We start from the raw sequence: 16,240 nt of genomic DNA, 5'->3' as shown, positions 1-16,240 counted from the left end.
ACCCAACTTCAACTCATTTCTTAAAAAAGCAAACAAAAAACAATCCTCTTCTCCCCAACTTCCATACTTTCCAAGCTTGTTTCCTACGTTGCCCTCTCTGATTTTTCTTCCATCCTACGATTTTAATCAATATCTACTGAATTATTATACATACTTACAATTGTGCTATATCCTACAGCAAAGTTTAAGCCCTACTCGCCGCAAAAAGAAGATGGGGGAAGAAGCACTAGGAAGAGAAGACACATAATCATTATTCAACACACAGTTAATTTGATTTGAAATTGGGTGGTACTGACGATAAATACCAAAGGGGGGGAAATTCATAAAGCTGGGATAGTTGAACAAACCTTGTCAGAAGGGCTGGGCCTTGAAAGATGGGTAGAATTTGGCTATAACTCCACCTCTAGACTGTAAGGGTCACAGCAGTGTCTTGTTCACTGCTGTTTAAGTCTAGCACTTGTCATAGTTGGTGTTCAATAAATATCCTAGGAGTGAACAAATATTTAAAAACCCTTTGACGCTGTCACGAACAAGATGGAAATCCAATTTCCTATCCATCTAGCGCCTGTCAACCTGCTTCAACCTCATAACCTGACACACAACTCCTAACATCGCTCCAACCATTCCAAACTACTGGAATTCCCGAATGCACAAAGATGTTTCAAGTCTACGTGCTTCTCTTTGTACATATTATATGTCCTTTCCAACTTCACCTAATAAATTCTTACTCATTCTTCAAGAATCAGTTCAAGCATTAGCCACTTTGTAAAGCCTTCTCTGGACTCTCAAGTTTAGACTAATCATATCCTTTCATTCATTCCTTCCTCTTTTTTTTTTATTGAAATATAGTTGATGTACAATATTTCGTCATTTTCAAGTGTATTACACAGGGATTTCACATTTGTATACATTATGAAATGATCACCACCGTAAGTCTAATAACCATCTGTCCCCATACAAAGTTATGACAATATTACTGACCACATTTCTTATGCTGTATATTAAGTCTCCATGGCTTATTTATTTTATATAAATAGAGGTTTTTACCTCTTAATTCCCTTTACCTATTTTGCCCCTCCCACCTTCCTCCCCTCTGGCAACCACTGTATCTATGAGTTGGTTTTCATTGTTGTGTTTGTTTGTTTTGTGTTTTGGATTCCACATATAAGTGAGATCACACAATTTTTGTCTTTCTCTGACTTACTTCACTTAGCTTGATACCCTCAAGGTCCATCCATGTTGTCACAAATGGCAAGATTTCTTTCTTTCTTTCTTTTTTTTTTTTTAATGGCTGCCATCCCCTCCTCTTTACGCTCTTTTCTTCTACTTGTGAAACAGGAGGGAAGGGGGCAGGGCACAACCACTGAAAGAATGACATAGCCCGAGGACATGACATAAACTGATAAGAACCGAGGAGACCTTCAAGATGGCGGAAGGGTAAGATGTGGAGATCACCTTCCTCCCCACAAATACATCAGAAATACATCTACATGTGGAACAACTCCTACAGAACACATACTGAATGCTGGCAGAAGAACTCAGACCTCCCAAAAGGCAAGAAACTCCCCACGTACCTGGGTAGGGCAAAAGAAAAAAGAAAAAACAGAGACAAAAGAATAGGGATGGGACCTGCACCAGTGGGAGGGAGCTGTGAAGGAGGAAAGGTCTCCACACACTAGGAAGCCCCTTCACTGGCGGAGACTGCGGGTGGCGGAGGGGGGAAGCTTCGGAGCCACGGAGGAGAGCGCAGCCACAGGGGTGCAGAGGGCAAAGCGGAGAGATTCCCGCACAGAGGATGGGGGCCGACCAGCACTCACCAGCCCGAGAGGCTTGTCTGCTCACCCGCCGGGGCAGACAGGGGCTGGGAGCTGAGGCTCGGGCTTCGGAGGTCGGATCCCAGGGAGAGGACTGGGGTTGGCTGCGTGAACACAGCCTGAAGGGGGCTAGTGCGCCACAGCTAGCCGGGAGGGAGTCCGGGGAAAAAGTCTGGAGCTGCCGAAGAGGCAAGAGACCTTTTCCTGCCTCTTTGTTTCCTGGTGTGCGAGGGGAGGGGATTCAGAGCACCACCTAAATGAGCTCCAGAGACGGGTGCGAGCTGCGGCTATCAGCGCGGACCCCAGAGATGGGCATGAAACACAAAGGCGGCTGCTGCAGCCACCAAGAAGCCTGTGTGCAAGCACAGGTCACCATCCACACCTCCCCTCCCGGGAGCCTGTGCAGCCGGCCACTGCCAGGGTCCCGTGATCCAGGCACAACTTCCCTGGGAGAACACACTGCACACCTCAGGCTGTAGCAAGGTCGTGCTGGCCTCTGCCGCCGCAGGCTCGCCCCACATTCCGTACCCTCCCTCACCCTGGCCTGAGTGAGCCAGAGCCCCCGAATCAGCTGCTACTTTAACCCCATCCTGCCTGAGCGGGGAACAGATGCCTACACGTGACCTACACGCAGAGGCAGGGCCAAATCTAAAGCTGAACCCCAGGAGCTGTGCAAACAAAGAAGAGAAATGGAAATCTATCCCAGCAGCCTCAGGAGCAGCAGATCAAATCTCCACAATCAACTTGATGTACCCTGCATCTGTGGAATACCTGAATAGACAACGAATCATCCCAAACTGAGGCGGTGGACTTTGGGAGCAACGATATATATATATTTTTCCTTTTTCTCTTTTTGTGAGTGTGTATGTGTATGCTTCTGTGTGTGACTTTGTCAGTATAGCTTTGCTTTTACCATTTGTCCAGGGTTCTGTCTGTCTGTTTTGGGTTTTTTTAGTATAGTTTTTAGCACTTGTTATCATTGGTGGATTTGTTTTTTTGTTTGGTTGCTCTCTTCTTTCTTTCCTTGTTTTTTTTTTATTACTTTTTAACTTGTTAATTTTTAATAATTATTTTTTATTTTAATAACTTTATTTTATTTTATTTTTTTCTTCCTTACTTTCTTTTTTTTCTCCCTTTTATTCTGAGCCATGTGGATGACAGGGTCTTGGTGCTCTGGCTGGGTGTCAGGCCTGTGCCTCTGAGGTTGGAGAGCCGAGTTCAGGACACTGGTCCACCAGAGACCTCCCAGCTCCACATAATATCAAACAGCAAAAATCTCCCAGAGATCTCCATCTCAACGCCAACACCCAGCTCCACTCAACGACCAGCAAGCTACAGTGCTGGACACCCTATGCCGAACAGCTAGCAACATGGGAACACAAGCCCACCCACTAGCAGAGAGGCTGCCTAAAATCATAATAAGGTCACAGCTACCCCAAAACACACCAGCGGACGTGGCCCTGCCCACCAGAAAGACAAGATCCAGCTTCATCCACCAGAACACAGGCACTAGTCCCCTCCACCAGGAAGCCTACACAACCCACTGAACCAACCTTAGCCACTGGTGGCAGACACCAAAAACAACGGGATCTACGAACCCGCACCTTGCAAAAAGGACACCGCAAACACAGTAAGTTAAGCAAAATGAGAAGACAGAGAAACACACAGCAGATGAAGGAGCAAGGTAAAAACCCACCAGACAAAACAAATGAGGAGGAAATAGGCAGTTTACCTGAAAAAGAATTCAGAGTAATGATAGTAAAGATAATCTAAAATCTTGGAAACAGAATGGAGACAATACAGAAACGTTTAACAAGGACCTAGAAGAACTAAAGCGCAAATAAACAATGATGAACAACACAATCAATGAAATTAAAAATTCTCCAGAAGGAATCAACAGCAGAATGACTGAGGCAGAAGAATGGATAAGTGACCTGGAAGATAAAATAGTGGAAATAACTACTGCAGAGCAGAATAAAGAAAAAAGAATGAAAAGAATGGAGGACAGTCTCAGAGACCTCTGGGACAACATTAAACGCACCAACATTCGAATTATAGGGGTCTCAGAAGAAAAAGAGAAAAAGAAAGGGACTGAGAAAATATTTGAAGAGATTATAGTTGAAAACTTCCCTAAAATGGGAAAGGAAATAGTTGATCAAGTCCAGGAAGTGCAGAGAGTCCCATACAGGATAAATCCAAGGAGAAACACGCCAAGGCACATGTTAATCAAACTATCAAAAATTAAATAGAAACAAAAAATATTAAAAAGCAGCAAGGGAAAAACAGCAAATAACACACAAGGGAATCCCAAAAAGGTTAATAGCTGATCTTTCAGCAGAAACTCTGCAAGCCACAAAGGAGGGGCAGGACATATTTAAAGTGATGAAAGGGAAGAAACTACAACCAAGATTACTCTACCCAGCAAGGATCTCATTCAGATTCGACGGACAAAACTGAAACCTTTACAGACAAGCAAAAGCTAAGAGAATTCAGCATCACCAAACCAGCTTTACAACAAATGCTAAAGGAACTTCTCTAGGCAGGAAACACAAGAGAAGTAAAAGACCTACAATATCAAACCCAAAACAATTAAGAAAACAGTAATAGGAACATATATATCAATAATTACTTTAAATGTAAATGGATTAAATGCTCCAACCAAAAGGCACAGACTGGCTGAATGGATACAAAAACAAGACCCACATATATGCTGTCTACAAGAGACCCACTTCAGACCTAGGGATACATAGACAGACTGAAAGTGAGGTGATGGAAAAAGATATTCCATGCAAATGGAAATCAAAAGAAAGCTGGAGTAGCAATTCTCATGTCAGACAAAATAGACTTTAAAACAAAGACTATTACAAGAGACAAAGAAGGACACTACATAATGATCAAGGGATCAATCCAAGAAGAAGATATAACAATTGTAAATATTTAGGCACCCAACATAGGAGAATCGCAATACATAAGGCAAATGCTAACAGCCATATAAGGGGAAATTGACAGTAACACAATCATAGTAGGAGACTTTAACCTCACTTTCACCAATGGACAGATCATCCAAAATGAAAATAAATAAGGAAACACAAGCTTTAAATGATAAATTAAACAAGACGGACTTCACTGATATTTATAGGACATTCCATCCAAAAAAAAAAGGAATACACTTTCTTCTCAAGTGCACATGGAATATTCTCCAGGACAGATCATATCTTGGGTCACAAATCAAGCCTTGGTAAATCTAAGAAAATTAAAATCGTATCAAGTATCTTTTCCGACCACAATGCTATCACACTAGATATCAATTACAGGAAAAATTCTGTAGAAACGACAAACACATGAGGCTAAAAAATACACTACTTACTAACCAAGAGATCACTGAAGAAATCAAAGAGGAAAGCAAAAAATACCTAGAAACAAATGACAATGAAAACACGACGGCCCAAAACCTATGGGATGCAGCAAAAGCAGTTCTAAGACGGAAGTTTATAGCAATGCAAGCCTACCTCAAGAAACAAGAAAAATCTCAAATAAACAACCTAAGCTTACACCTAAAGCAATTAGAGAAAGAAGAACAAAAAAACCGCAAAGTTAGCAGAAGGAAAGGAATCATAAAGATCAGATCAGAAATAAATGAAAAAGAAATGAAGGAAACAATAGCAAAGACCAATAAAATTAAAGGCTGGTTGGTTCTTTGAGACGATAAACAAAATTGATAAACCATTAGCCAGAATCATCACGAAGAAAAGGGAGAAGACACAAATGAACAGAATTAGAAATGAAAACAGAGAAGTAACAACTGACACTGCAGAAATACAAAGGATCATGAGAGATTACTACAAGCAACAATATGCAAATAAAATGGACAACCTGGAAGAAATGGACAAATTCTTAGAAAAGCACAACCTTCCGAGACTGAACCAGGAAGAAATAGAAAATATAAACAGACCAAGCACAAGCACTGAAATTGAGACTGTGATTAAAAATCTTCCAACAAACATAAGCTCAGGACCAGATGGCTTCACAGGCGAATTCTATCAAACATTTAGAGAAGAGCTAACACCTATCCTTCTCAAACTCTTCCAAAATATAGCAGAGGGAGGAACACTCCCAAACTCATTCTACGAGGCCACCATCACCCTGATGCCAAAACCAGACAAAGATGTCACAAAGAAAGAAAACTACAGGCCAATATCACTGATGAACACAGATGCAAAAATCCTTAACAAAATACTAGCAAACAGAATCCTACAGCACATTAAAAGGATCATACACCATGATCAAGTGGGGTTTATCCCAGGAATGCAAGGATTCTTTAATATATGCAAATCAATCAATGTGATACACCATATTAACAAATTGAAGAATAAAACCATATGATCATCTCAATAGATGCAGAAAAAGCTTTTGACAAAATTCAACACCCACTTATGATAAAAGCCCTCCAGAAAGTAGGCCTAGAGGGAACATAACTCAACATAATAAAGGCCATATATGACAAACCCGCAGCCAACACCATCCTCAACTGTAAAAAACTGAAACCATTTCCACTAAGATCAGGAACAAGACAAGGTTGCCCAGTCTCACCACTATTATTCAACATTGTTTTGGAAGTTTTAGCCACAGCAATCAGAGATGAAAAAGAAATAAAAGGAATCCAAATCGGAAAAGAAGAAGTAAAGCTGCCACTGTTTGCAGATGACAAGATACTATACATAGAGAATCCTAAAGATGCTACCAGAAAACTACTAGAGCTAATCAATGAATTTGGTAAAGTAGCAGGATACAAAATTAATGCACAGAAATCTCTTGCATTCCTATACACTAACGATGAAAAATCTGAAAGAGAAATTAAGGAAACACTCCCATTTACCATTGCAACAAAAAGAATAAAATACCTAGGAATAAACCTACCTAAGGAGACAAAAGACCTGTATGCAGAAAACTTTAAGACAATGATGAAAGAAATTAAAGATGATACAAACAGATGGAGAGAGGTACCATGTTCTTGGATTGGAAGAATCAACATTGTGAAAATGAGTATACTACCCAAAGCAATCTACAGATTCAATGCAATCCCTATCAAACTACCACTGGCATTTTTCACAGAACTAGAACAAAAAATTTCACAATTTTTGTATGGAAACACAAAAGACCCCGAATAGCCAAAGCAATCTTCTGAAAGAAAAACAGAGCTGGAGGAATCAGGCTCCCTGACTTCAGACTATACTACAAAGCTACGGTAATCAAGACAGTATGGTACTGGCACAAAAACAGAAATATAGATCAATGGAACAGGATAGAAAGCCCAGAGATAAACCCACGCACACATGGTCACCTTATTTTTGATAATGGAGGCAAGACTACACAATGGAGAAAAGACAGCCTCTTCAATAAGTGGTGCTGGGAAAACTGGACAGCTACATGTAAAAGAATGAAATTAGAACACTCCCTAACACCATACACAAAAATAAACTCAAGATGGATTGAAGACCTAAATGTAAGGGCAGACACTATAAAACTCTTAGAGGAAAACATAGGCAGAACACTCTAAGACATAAATCACCGCAAGCTCCTTTTTGACCCAGCTCCTAGAGAAATGGAAATAAAAACACAAATAAACAAATGGGACCTAATGAAACTTAAAAGCTTTTGCACAGCAAAGGAAACTGTAAACAAGATGAAAAGACAACCCTCAGAATGGGAGAAAATATTTGCAAATGAAGCAACGGACAAAGGATTAATCTCCAAAATTTACAAGCAGCTCATGCAGCTCAATATCAAAAAAACAAACAACCCAATCCAAAAATGGACAGAAGACCTAAATAGACATTTCTCCAAAGAAGATATATAGATTGCCAACAAACACATGAAAGGATGCTCAACATCACTAATCATGAGAGAAATGCAAATCAAAACTACAATGAGGTATCACCTCACACCAGTCAGAATGGGCATCATCAGAAAATCTACAAACAATAAATGCTGGAGAGGGTGTGGAGAAATGGGAACCCTCTTGTACTGTTGGTGGGAATGTAAACTGATACAGCCACTATGGAGAACAGTGTGGAGGTTCCTTAAAAAACTAAAAATAGAACTACCATATGACCCAGCAATCCCACTACTGGGCATATATCCTGAGAAAACCATAATTCAAAAAGAGTCATGTACCACAATGTTCATTGCAGCTCTATTTACAATAGCCAGGACATGGAAGCAACCTAAGTGTCCATCAACAGATGAATGGATAAAGAAGATGTGGCACATAGATACAATGCAATATTACTCAGCCATAAAAAGAAACGAAATTGAGTTATTTGTAGTGAGGTGGATGGACCTAGAGTCTGTCATACAGAGTGAAGTAAGTCAGAAAGAGAAAAACAAATACCGTATGCTAACACATATATATGGAATCTAAAAAAAACAAAAAATGGTCATGAAGAACCTAGGGGCAGGATGGGAATAAAGACACAGACCTACTAGAGAATGGACTTGAGGACACGGGGAAGGAGGGGGAAGGGTAAGCTGAGACAAAGTGAGAGAGTGGCATGGACATATATACACTACCAAATGTAAAACCGATAGCTAGTGGGAAGCAGCCGCATAGCACAGGGAGATCAGCTCAGTGCTTTGTGACCACCTAGAGGGGTGGGATAGGGAGGGTGGGAGGGAGGCAGACACAAGAGGGAAGAGATATGGGGATATATGTATATGTATAGCTGATTCACTTTGTTATAAAGCAGAAACTAACACACCATTGTAAAGCAATTATACTCCAATAAAGATGTTTTTAAAAAAAGAAAAAACTGATTAGAACCAAATGGCCCAAGATGGAGTACAAATCAACATCCACTAGACCTTGAGCCTCAGTATACGCTCACTGTAACACATCAGCAAGCTAAATGACACACCCACAGGCACCATGACAGTTCCAAAACAGACCATAAGGATCAAAAAGTTGGCGGTGGCCCAATTCCTGGAAATCCCCACCCCTTCCCCAAATAGCTAGAATACTCCTCCTACTCATTAGCATATGAAATTACTCACCCCTATAAAAACTGACAACCCCATACCCTGGTGCCTTTCTCACCTTCTGAAATGGCCCATACTCTGTCTGTGGAGTGTGCTTCTCTCTAAATAAATCCACTTCTTACCTATCACTTTGTCTCTCACTGAATTCTTTCTGCGATGAGACATCAAGAACCTGAGCTTCATTAAGTCCTGAAACCAAGTGTGTGATCTCAGTTAGAGGTATCACCTGTGCGTTTTGTCCGGGTTCGAGTTCCCAGTCAGGGTTTTGGCTGGGTTCAAGTCCCGGCTGCGTGGGTTCAAGTCCCAATCTGAGGTGCACGGTTTCACTTGTATTTTATTCCCTATCCCACTGAGTTCATTGATAGCCCTAGCAACTACCACAGTGACTGGAACTCAGCAATCATTCCAAAAAAAATTTTTTTAATTAAGTATCAAGTTGGGCAGGAAACAGAAAAAAATAAAACTGGGATGATTAAAGATTTTCCTAATTTAAAAATGACATGATGAAATTGGTATTTTAAAAAAAAATCCAGTACTGCTGTACAGGCAGAAGAAAGGAAGGCCAAGAAAGAGCCTACAAGTCAGGTGCAACCCTTCAGACACAAAGTGATGGTGATAACAGCCTTAAGGAACTGCAAGGCTGGTCACACAGAAAGAAGGATAGACCTACCCTGAAATTCTGTTGCTCAACAGGAGTGCTGTCCAATAAACATTTCTGTAACGATGTAAATACTCACAGCTGCACTGTCCAAAATGGTAGCCATTTACCACAGGTGGCTTCTGAGCACTTGAAATGGGGCTAGAGAAACAGAGAAACTGAATTCTTTATTTCATTTATCTTAATCAGCCACATGTGGCTAGTGGCTACTGCACTGGACAGCACAGCTCTAGCTAGCAGTTGCAAGTGAAAGACTAGCAGGTTTTTTTATTTACTAAAAGGAAGCACTTTGTAGCAATTACAGATCCCAACAATGGAATGACCTCCTTCTCATCGGAAAGTCCAATGAAAAAGGAAATAACTTTTTTGGACACAATCTTCCAACAGATCCCAGCATTAGGATGGGTGGGAAGCTGGCCTACAAAGAATCACATTATTTTACTCCTTGTAAGGACTTAAAAGGCCATTTTTACACAGAAGAAAACTCTAGGTTTGGAAGTCAGATGAGCTCCCTGAAGTCACACAGGGTGTCAGTGACAGAACAGAAACTGAAAGTCAGATCTTAAAACTCTAGGTTCTGTTAATTATCTTGACTGTGATAATTTCACAAGTATATACATATGTAAAATATCACCAACTGTACACTTTAAATATGAATCTTACTGTAGGTTAATTATACTTCAAAAACATTGCAAAAAAAAAAAGCATACAAATCCACTACTACACCTTCCTATATCAAGTCTTCAGTTCTATCTCAAAGAGTTGTTGCAAGGAATAAGCTAGTTAACACATTTAAAGACTTAGAACAGTACTTGGTGTGGAGTAAGAACTACTGAAATGTAAACTGCATTATTATTAGATGTTAGAATTCTGCCCTACTGACCAGTTTGGAGAAAAGTAATGGAAAGAAGAGTAAGCAGATCTGGAGTCAGAAACTCCAGATCATAGTTCTGGTTCTCGGACAATCTCTCTGAGTCTCAATTCTTTGTAAGATGAGTTAGCTGGACAAGATAATCTCTAAAGGGCCTTTCCAAACTAAAGATTTCAGACATGGACTAGGGTAAGAGTTGTAGGAATGGAAACAAAGGATGGATACGGAACCCTTAGGGATGAACTGATAAGATTTAAGAACTGGCTAGATACGAAGAATGATGGAAAACAATGAGTCAACCGTGAACACAAAGTTATAAGCTTTGGATAACTCAAGTTTAAATATAAAGAGAAGCATGTTGACCCAACAGACATATATTTATTATTTTAATAAATCAGTAGGTTCTCCATGGAAATGAATATTCATGACCTTCTGGATCAAAATGTCAACCAGCATATATTTAATATATTTAGCATATATTTAAAATGTATGCTAAAACCAAAATCTCCTCTCATGAGATTATTGAAAGCTATGTTAAAATGAAATCCCTATGGATTCATATGGATAATTATAATTAGATAATTATACTTAGTATATTTAATGACATCCATCCCAAAGTATCAAATTGATTTTTAAAAATCGATGCACTACCAAACGTAAAACAGATAGCTAGTGGGAAGCAGCCGCATAGCACAGGGAGATCAGCTCGGTGCTTTGTGATCACCTAGAGGGGTGGGATAGGGAGGGTGGGAGGGAAGGAGATGCAAGAGGGAAGAGATATGGGAACATATGTATATGTATAACTGATTCACATTGTTATAAAGCAGAAACTAACACACCATTGTAAAGCAATTATACTCCAAAAAAGATGTTAAAAAAAAAGTAAAAAAAAAAAAAAAATCGATGCATTCATCAGTCACCAAGAAACTAATCTCTTGACGAACTCTTTCGATGTGGAAACAATCTAAGCCTAGAGTCACAGAGCTTCCTGTAAATGTTACAGTGGAATCTCAGAGAAAGCATTTTAGCCTGTTTTCTCTTAGACATAAGCTCATCTTCAAATACCTAAACCTCAACATTACATCTCATGCACTACATGGAACACGTTTTCAGTATCAGATCCCACAATAAATGACTGTGTGCCCTTGAGCAGCCTTCAGAGAATCATGGCTTCATCAGTATGACATCCAAAAGAGGACCTCAGAGTGCGCTGAGGATCAGACTTTTCAAGATTCTACCTCACTCCTTTCAGAGATGTGATCAGTCCAGCAAAGTTATGCTGACATTCTGATGGGTTGCATTCCACTATGTTGTACTGATGCAACATTCCTGGACAAAAATATAAAGATCGCAGTTGCTTATGTTTCATAGACAGAAGAAGAAAAAAAATCTTGCCAACTTTTTGATGATCCTTCAAGGGCAACATTTCAAATATAATATTCCTCTCTGGACACTGAACAATATTTCAGTTATAACTGACTGTTGGGTCAACATTTGGGTTAAATCCCAGAACATTTTTTTAAATAAAATTGTTTATGAAATGTTGCAGTTTAAGACTATGTGCACACTTAGACATAGCCAAAATGACCAATTTATGAGTAGATAAAATAAAAAATGTCGTTGATTAGCCTAGAACAGCAACATAAAAAATTCTTAGTTGCAAGGCAAAGCAAATGATATGCTAAAATATACTGCAGAAGAGAACTGAGACCGCTTGGGGAATGAGTCACTTAGAGTCATATTTTCCAGATATCTTAGTTAACACTTTCTGTTTAGGAACTAAATTTTACCTCTTAGAATTCTCTCTAAGAAGAGAATGGTTCCTATCATTCATATGGTTCCTACCTTTTAAAATGGTACATTAAAAAGGTATTTTTTTTCTTTTCTTAATTAAGGGTCATCATTAAGAACATTAATCACTGAGATGTGGTAAAGATGTAGACATAAACGCAGATTTATATATATTATATGGGATAAAGGGAAGAGATGTAGCTTTCCCTCTGGCAACTGCATCAAACTTGATTTCCTTTACAAAAAGAGAAATAAAAACTCCCAGTGACACCTTGTTTTTTTGTTCATTTACCGATTTTCCATAAAAGTATAATGAAGCATACAAAACCGTATAATATGCTACACAGTATAATGTAATAACCTTTTACAAAATTAAATAGTGGGCTGAATCCTGATGCCATATTCTTCCAAACGCTTTCACTATCCTCAGGAAAAAATCAACTTTTTTCCCCATTAATATCAGTAAAGTTCAACTCATCTCTGACTTTCAAAACTTCACCAGTTTTGTGAGCCCCCACTCCTCTGTCTCCCTTGCACTAAGTTTGTTTATGGAATGTATCTCACTTCATTTTAAAAATATGAAATGGCATGAATGCGGGAAAACGTAGTCTATACAGTTTTCATTTTACTAAAACTAGAAAGAGGACAATGACGTCTGCTAAACTGGGCATCAGGTCTTAATTTTCTCCAAGTCCAACTTCATATTTCATTCGCAAGAGAACTCCACACTTAGGCAACACTATAATGAGAAGATTCAAAATCCCACAGGGTATCTGGATAGGATCAATTTTCTCATAACTTCTATAACATTTCACTTTTTGAAAAACTTTTGTACAGAAGTAAACTCAGATAAAAACTGCTATCAAGATGGAGGACAAATAGAGGGAGTTCTGCAACTTCTCCCCTGAAAAGTGAATGTAGAAAAGGCTCAATAAATGTTAGCTATCACTATTCAACAAATATGCATTAAATATTTATTATTTTCTAGGCATTAAGCAGAAACAAGAAAAAAATCAGCCCTCAAGTTGCTCACCACTTAGAGAGTTGCTTACAGTCTTAACAAAAATATAGATGGTTCAGCAGCCTAAATTTCCTCATAAAAACCTTTTGTAATCCAAACGCATTAAACCAAAGACTTTTACAGGAAAAAGAAATACTGTTTTTCAGTTCTGTTACTTCATTGCATCATTGTACATGTAGTGAAATGTCATTGTATAGAAAAGTAAACTGCTTACATTTAATAAAACAATCTGCTAACACGTCAGGTTTAAATCTCATGGCAGAACAAATATTGTTTTATATATACAAAGTTTAAGCTCAGAATAATTTTTTTTTCACATGTACAAGTCTGATCTAACATACCCTTGCTTGTTCCACAGTCTTACATAACTTAAAATCCTGAACAAATATAAACTAAGTCCAGGTACATAAACAATTATACTGTCTGAATAATATTTACCTGACATTCTCATTTTGAATCACATATAGATGTTCATTTTATCTAAGATTAGCATATGTGTATGTATTTCTGTCTTAGAACAAAATAAAAATTGAGAAACTAGTTTCTAGCATAGTAGTATTTGTTACTGCACAAACTAATGTCCTCTCTAGTGCATTGTGACCTAGCCTGTTACTATACAGATGCACCTTTAAAGGAACCAGACTCCAGAAAGGTACAGCAGCGTCTTGCAATTACACATGCCCACACACACAAGAGCTGTCTTACGCCTTCACGAATGTGCTGCCTCAATCAAGTGCAGATCACTGCTTCTCCACGCAGAGTGATACTAACCACCACCCCCAACACACATACGCACCCACATACATAATGACTTCATACTCTTGTGATGTGAGAGGAATAAGGGCTCTGGAATCAGGCACACTTAACGTCAAATCCCTTCTCTGAAACTCAGAAGTTCATTTCTGAACTCAAGTTTACTTGTGTTCTGTATTCCTTCACTACAAGAGAATTTGTTTTTGTTTGGCAACTTTTGTCAGGAATAATTGTTCCAAAATCCCAGGGAAATCAAGGGTCAAGGTACCCAAGATTTTCCCCCTTTTTCAAAATGTTTTCCTAAAAGACATATGAGGCATTTGCAACAAAGGCATTTACAGGGGTGTGTGGTTTATGATCATTTACTTAATTTTATATTTATATTCTAGGCACATTTCTATATATACATTATATACTACAATAAAAAATAATAAAATGCAAAAATGCCTCTCTACCCATTGTCATCCTCAGTAGAATGTATTTTCTACTAAATGTTTAAAAAAAAAAAAAACCTGAATCCTTTCTTCATGTACTCAGTAGGATATAGGATAAAAAATTTCCTGTTCTGCATGCAATTTGGCACAGTTTACTCCAGTTCAAATTAAAGATTTTTTTTTAATAAAGGGAGTTTACACTTGTTTCTAATGAGGCTTCTTACATTAAAGAACCGAGAAAATATTTAAATACCTTTAGGCAGTTTGTGATAAAATCATGGTGACCTACATAGAATAAATCACTCTTTTTAAGTAGGTAATATAAACAATAGTGATTGCCTTTTTAAAAATTCAAAGACAAAAAAGAAATCCTATAATCTGACATCCTAATAATTTGTGATATTCCACATCCAGAAAGAATGGAACACAAAAAGTTACCATCGGGCTTCCCTGGTGGCGCAGTGGTTGAGAATCTGCCTGCCAATGCAGGGGACACGGGTTCGAGCCCTGGTCTGGGAAGATCCCACATGCCGCGGAGCAACTAGGCCCGTGAGCCACAATTACTGAGCCTGCGCGTCTGGAGCCTGTGCTCCGCAACAAGAGAGGCCGCGATGGAGAGAGGCCCGTGCACCGCGATGAAGAGTGGCCCCCACTTGCCGCAACTAGAGAAAGCCCTCGCACAGAAACGAGGACCCAACACAGCCAGCAATCAGTCAATCAATCAATCAATGAGTTTAAATTAAAAAAAAAAAAGTTACCATCTGCTGTCAAACAACAGACGAAAAAGGAATGTCTCAGCCAAGAAAACAGAATGGAGCTACATGCTCATAGCAAACAACGTCTGCGACATACCTCGATCAATGCAGTCTTCAGCAAGAGCAAGGAGCTGAGGTGAGCGTTCCTCAAGCAACTGCTGGTGAACATTCACACATCTCAAAGTCCACCATGGCAAGCTCTAGAAAAAGGAAACACCAACGTGTTTACGTTGAATGAAAAGGACGCTTAGGAAAAACATTTTACATTAATTCAAATCAATTTTTAGAATTTTTTTACATTTGTGAGATTAAATTTCCCCTTCAATAAGCTGCTATGTCTTCAGTAATAATACCAAATCCTCTGCCATGTCTTCCACGAGAATAACATCTCTCCTCCATTCTCTCAAACCCTGTATTTGTAGCCAGTTGGGCTTCCTGATGTCATTTCGAACTTACCATTTCCTCCTTTAAAATGCCTACTGTAATCATGCTGCTCTGCTGTAACACTCTACCAGCACCATAATCCAATACCAACAATCCTAGGAGGCCTCCCCCAAGAATCTCCTATGGGGTGATTTTTTTCCCTCATCTCAACTTCCAGCACATTATTTGCACCTCTCTTTGCAGACACACTCCTCCGTATTCGTGTATGTCATCCTAGCTTTCAATGCTGTCCGCCATCTAGCCAACAAGATGAGGAATCACGTCTTACTCATCTCTGTATCCTCCTTGAAGCAACGTATGCTATGCAAACTACAAGGTAAGATATACCCTGGGTTCAGATATTCCCCAAACTGGGAAGATCTCTTCCACACCCTCTTCCATGAAGCCTTCTCCCACTAGTAGGGCACACACTGGTCTCTCACTTCTCTAAACTTCCACACTGTGCCTAGAAGTTAGCACCACACTGCAGAGCTCTTGTTTTTCAAGTGTGTAAATACCTGGTCCATATATTTTGGAGGGTAGAAACTGCATTTTATACATTGTCTTGACTAATGCACAGGCTGAGAACACAGTAGCTTTTTCTCAGTTCTCTGATGCTTACTCTTACTTTTCAACACATCCTTATTAAACAACAACAACAAACAACAACAAGCCAATACAGAAG

The 16,240-nt window shown here is 39.2% G+C and overlaps 1 protein-coding gene across 3 annotated transcripts in view; it reads right to left on the bottom strand.

Annotated features, from left to right (window-relative positions):
• The window catches only part of TTC27 (tetratricopeptide repeat domain 27), a 188,516-nt gene that overhangs the window by 157,525 nt on the left and 14,751 nt on the right, over positions 1-16,240 (bottom strand). For all 3 annotated transcript variants that reach the window (XM_061211184.1, XM_061211185.1, XM_061211186.1), the window contains one exon: positions 15,230-15,332. In XM_061211184.1, coding sequence (XP_061067167.1) covers positions 15,230-15,332 — 103 coding nt within the window. The remainder of the gene's footprint in view (positions 1-15,229; positions 15,333-16,240) is intronic.

This window comes from Eubalaena glacialis, chromosome 14 (genome assembly GCF_028564815.1).
Source record: "Eubalaena glacialis isolate mEubGla1 chromosome 14, mEubGla1.1.hap2.+ XY, whole genome shotgun sequence".
Lineage (NCBI taxonomy): Eukaryota > Metazoa > Chordata > Mammalia > Artiodactyla > Balaenidae > Eubalaena > Eubalaena glacialis.
This window is presented reverse-complemented; position numbering and strand designations above follow the sequence as displayed.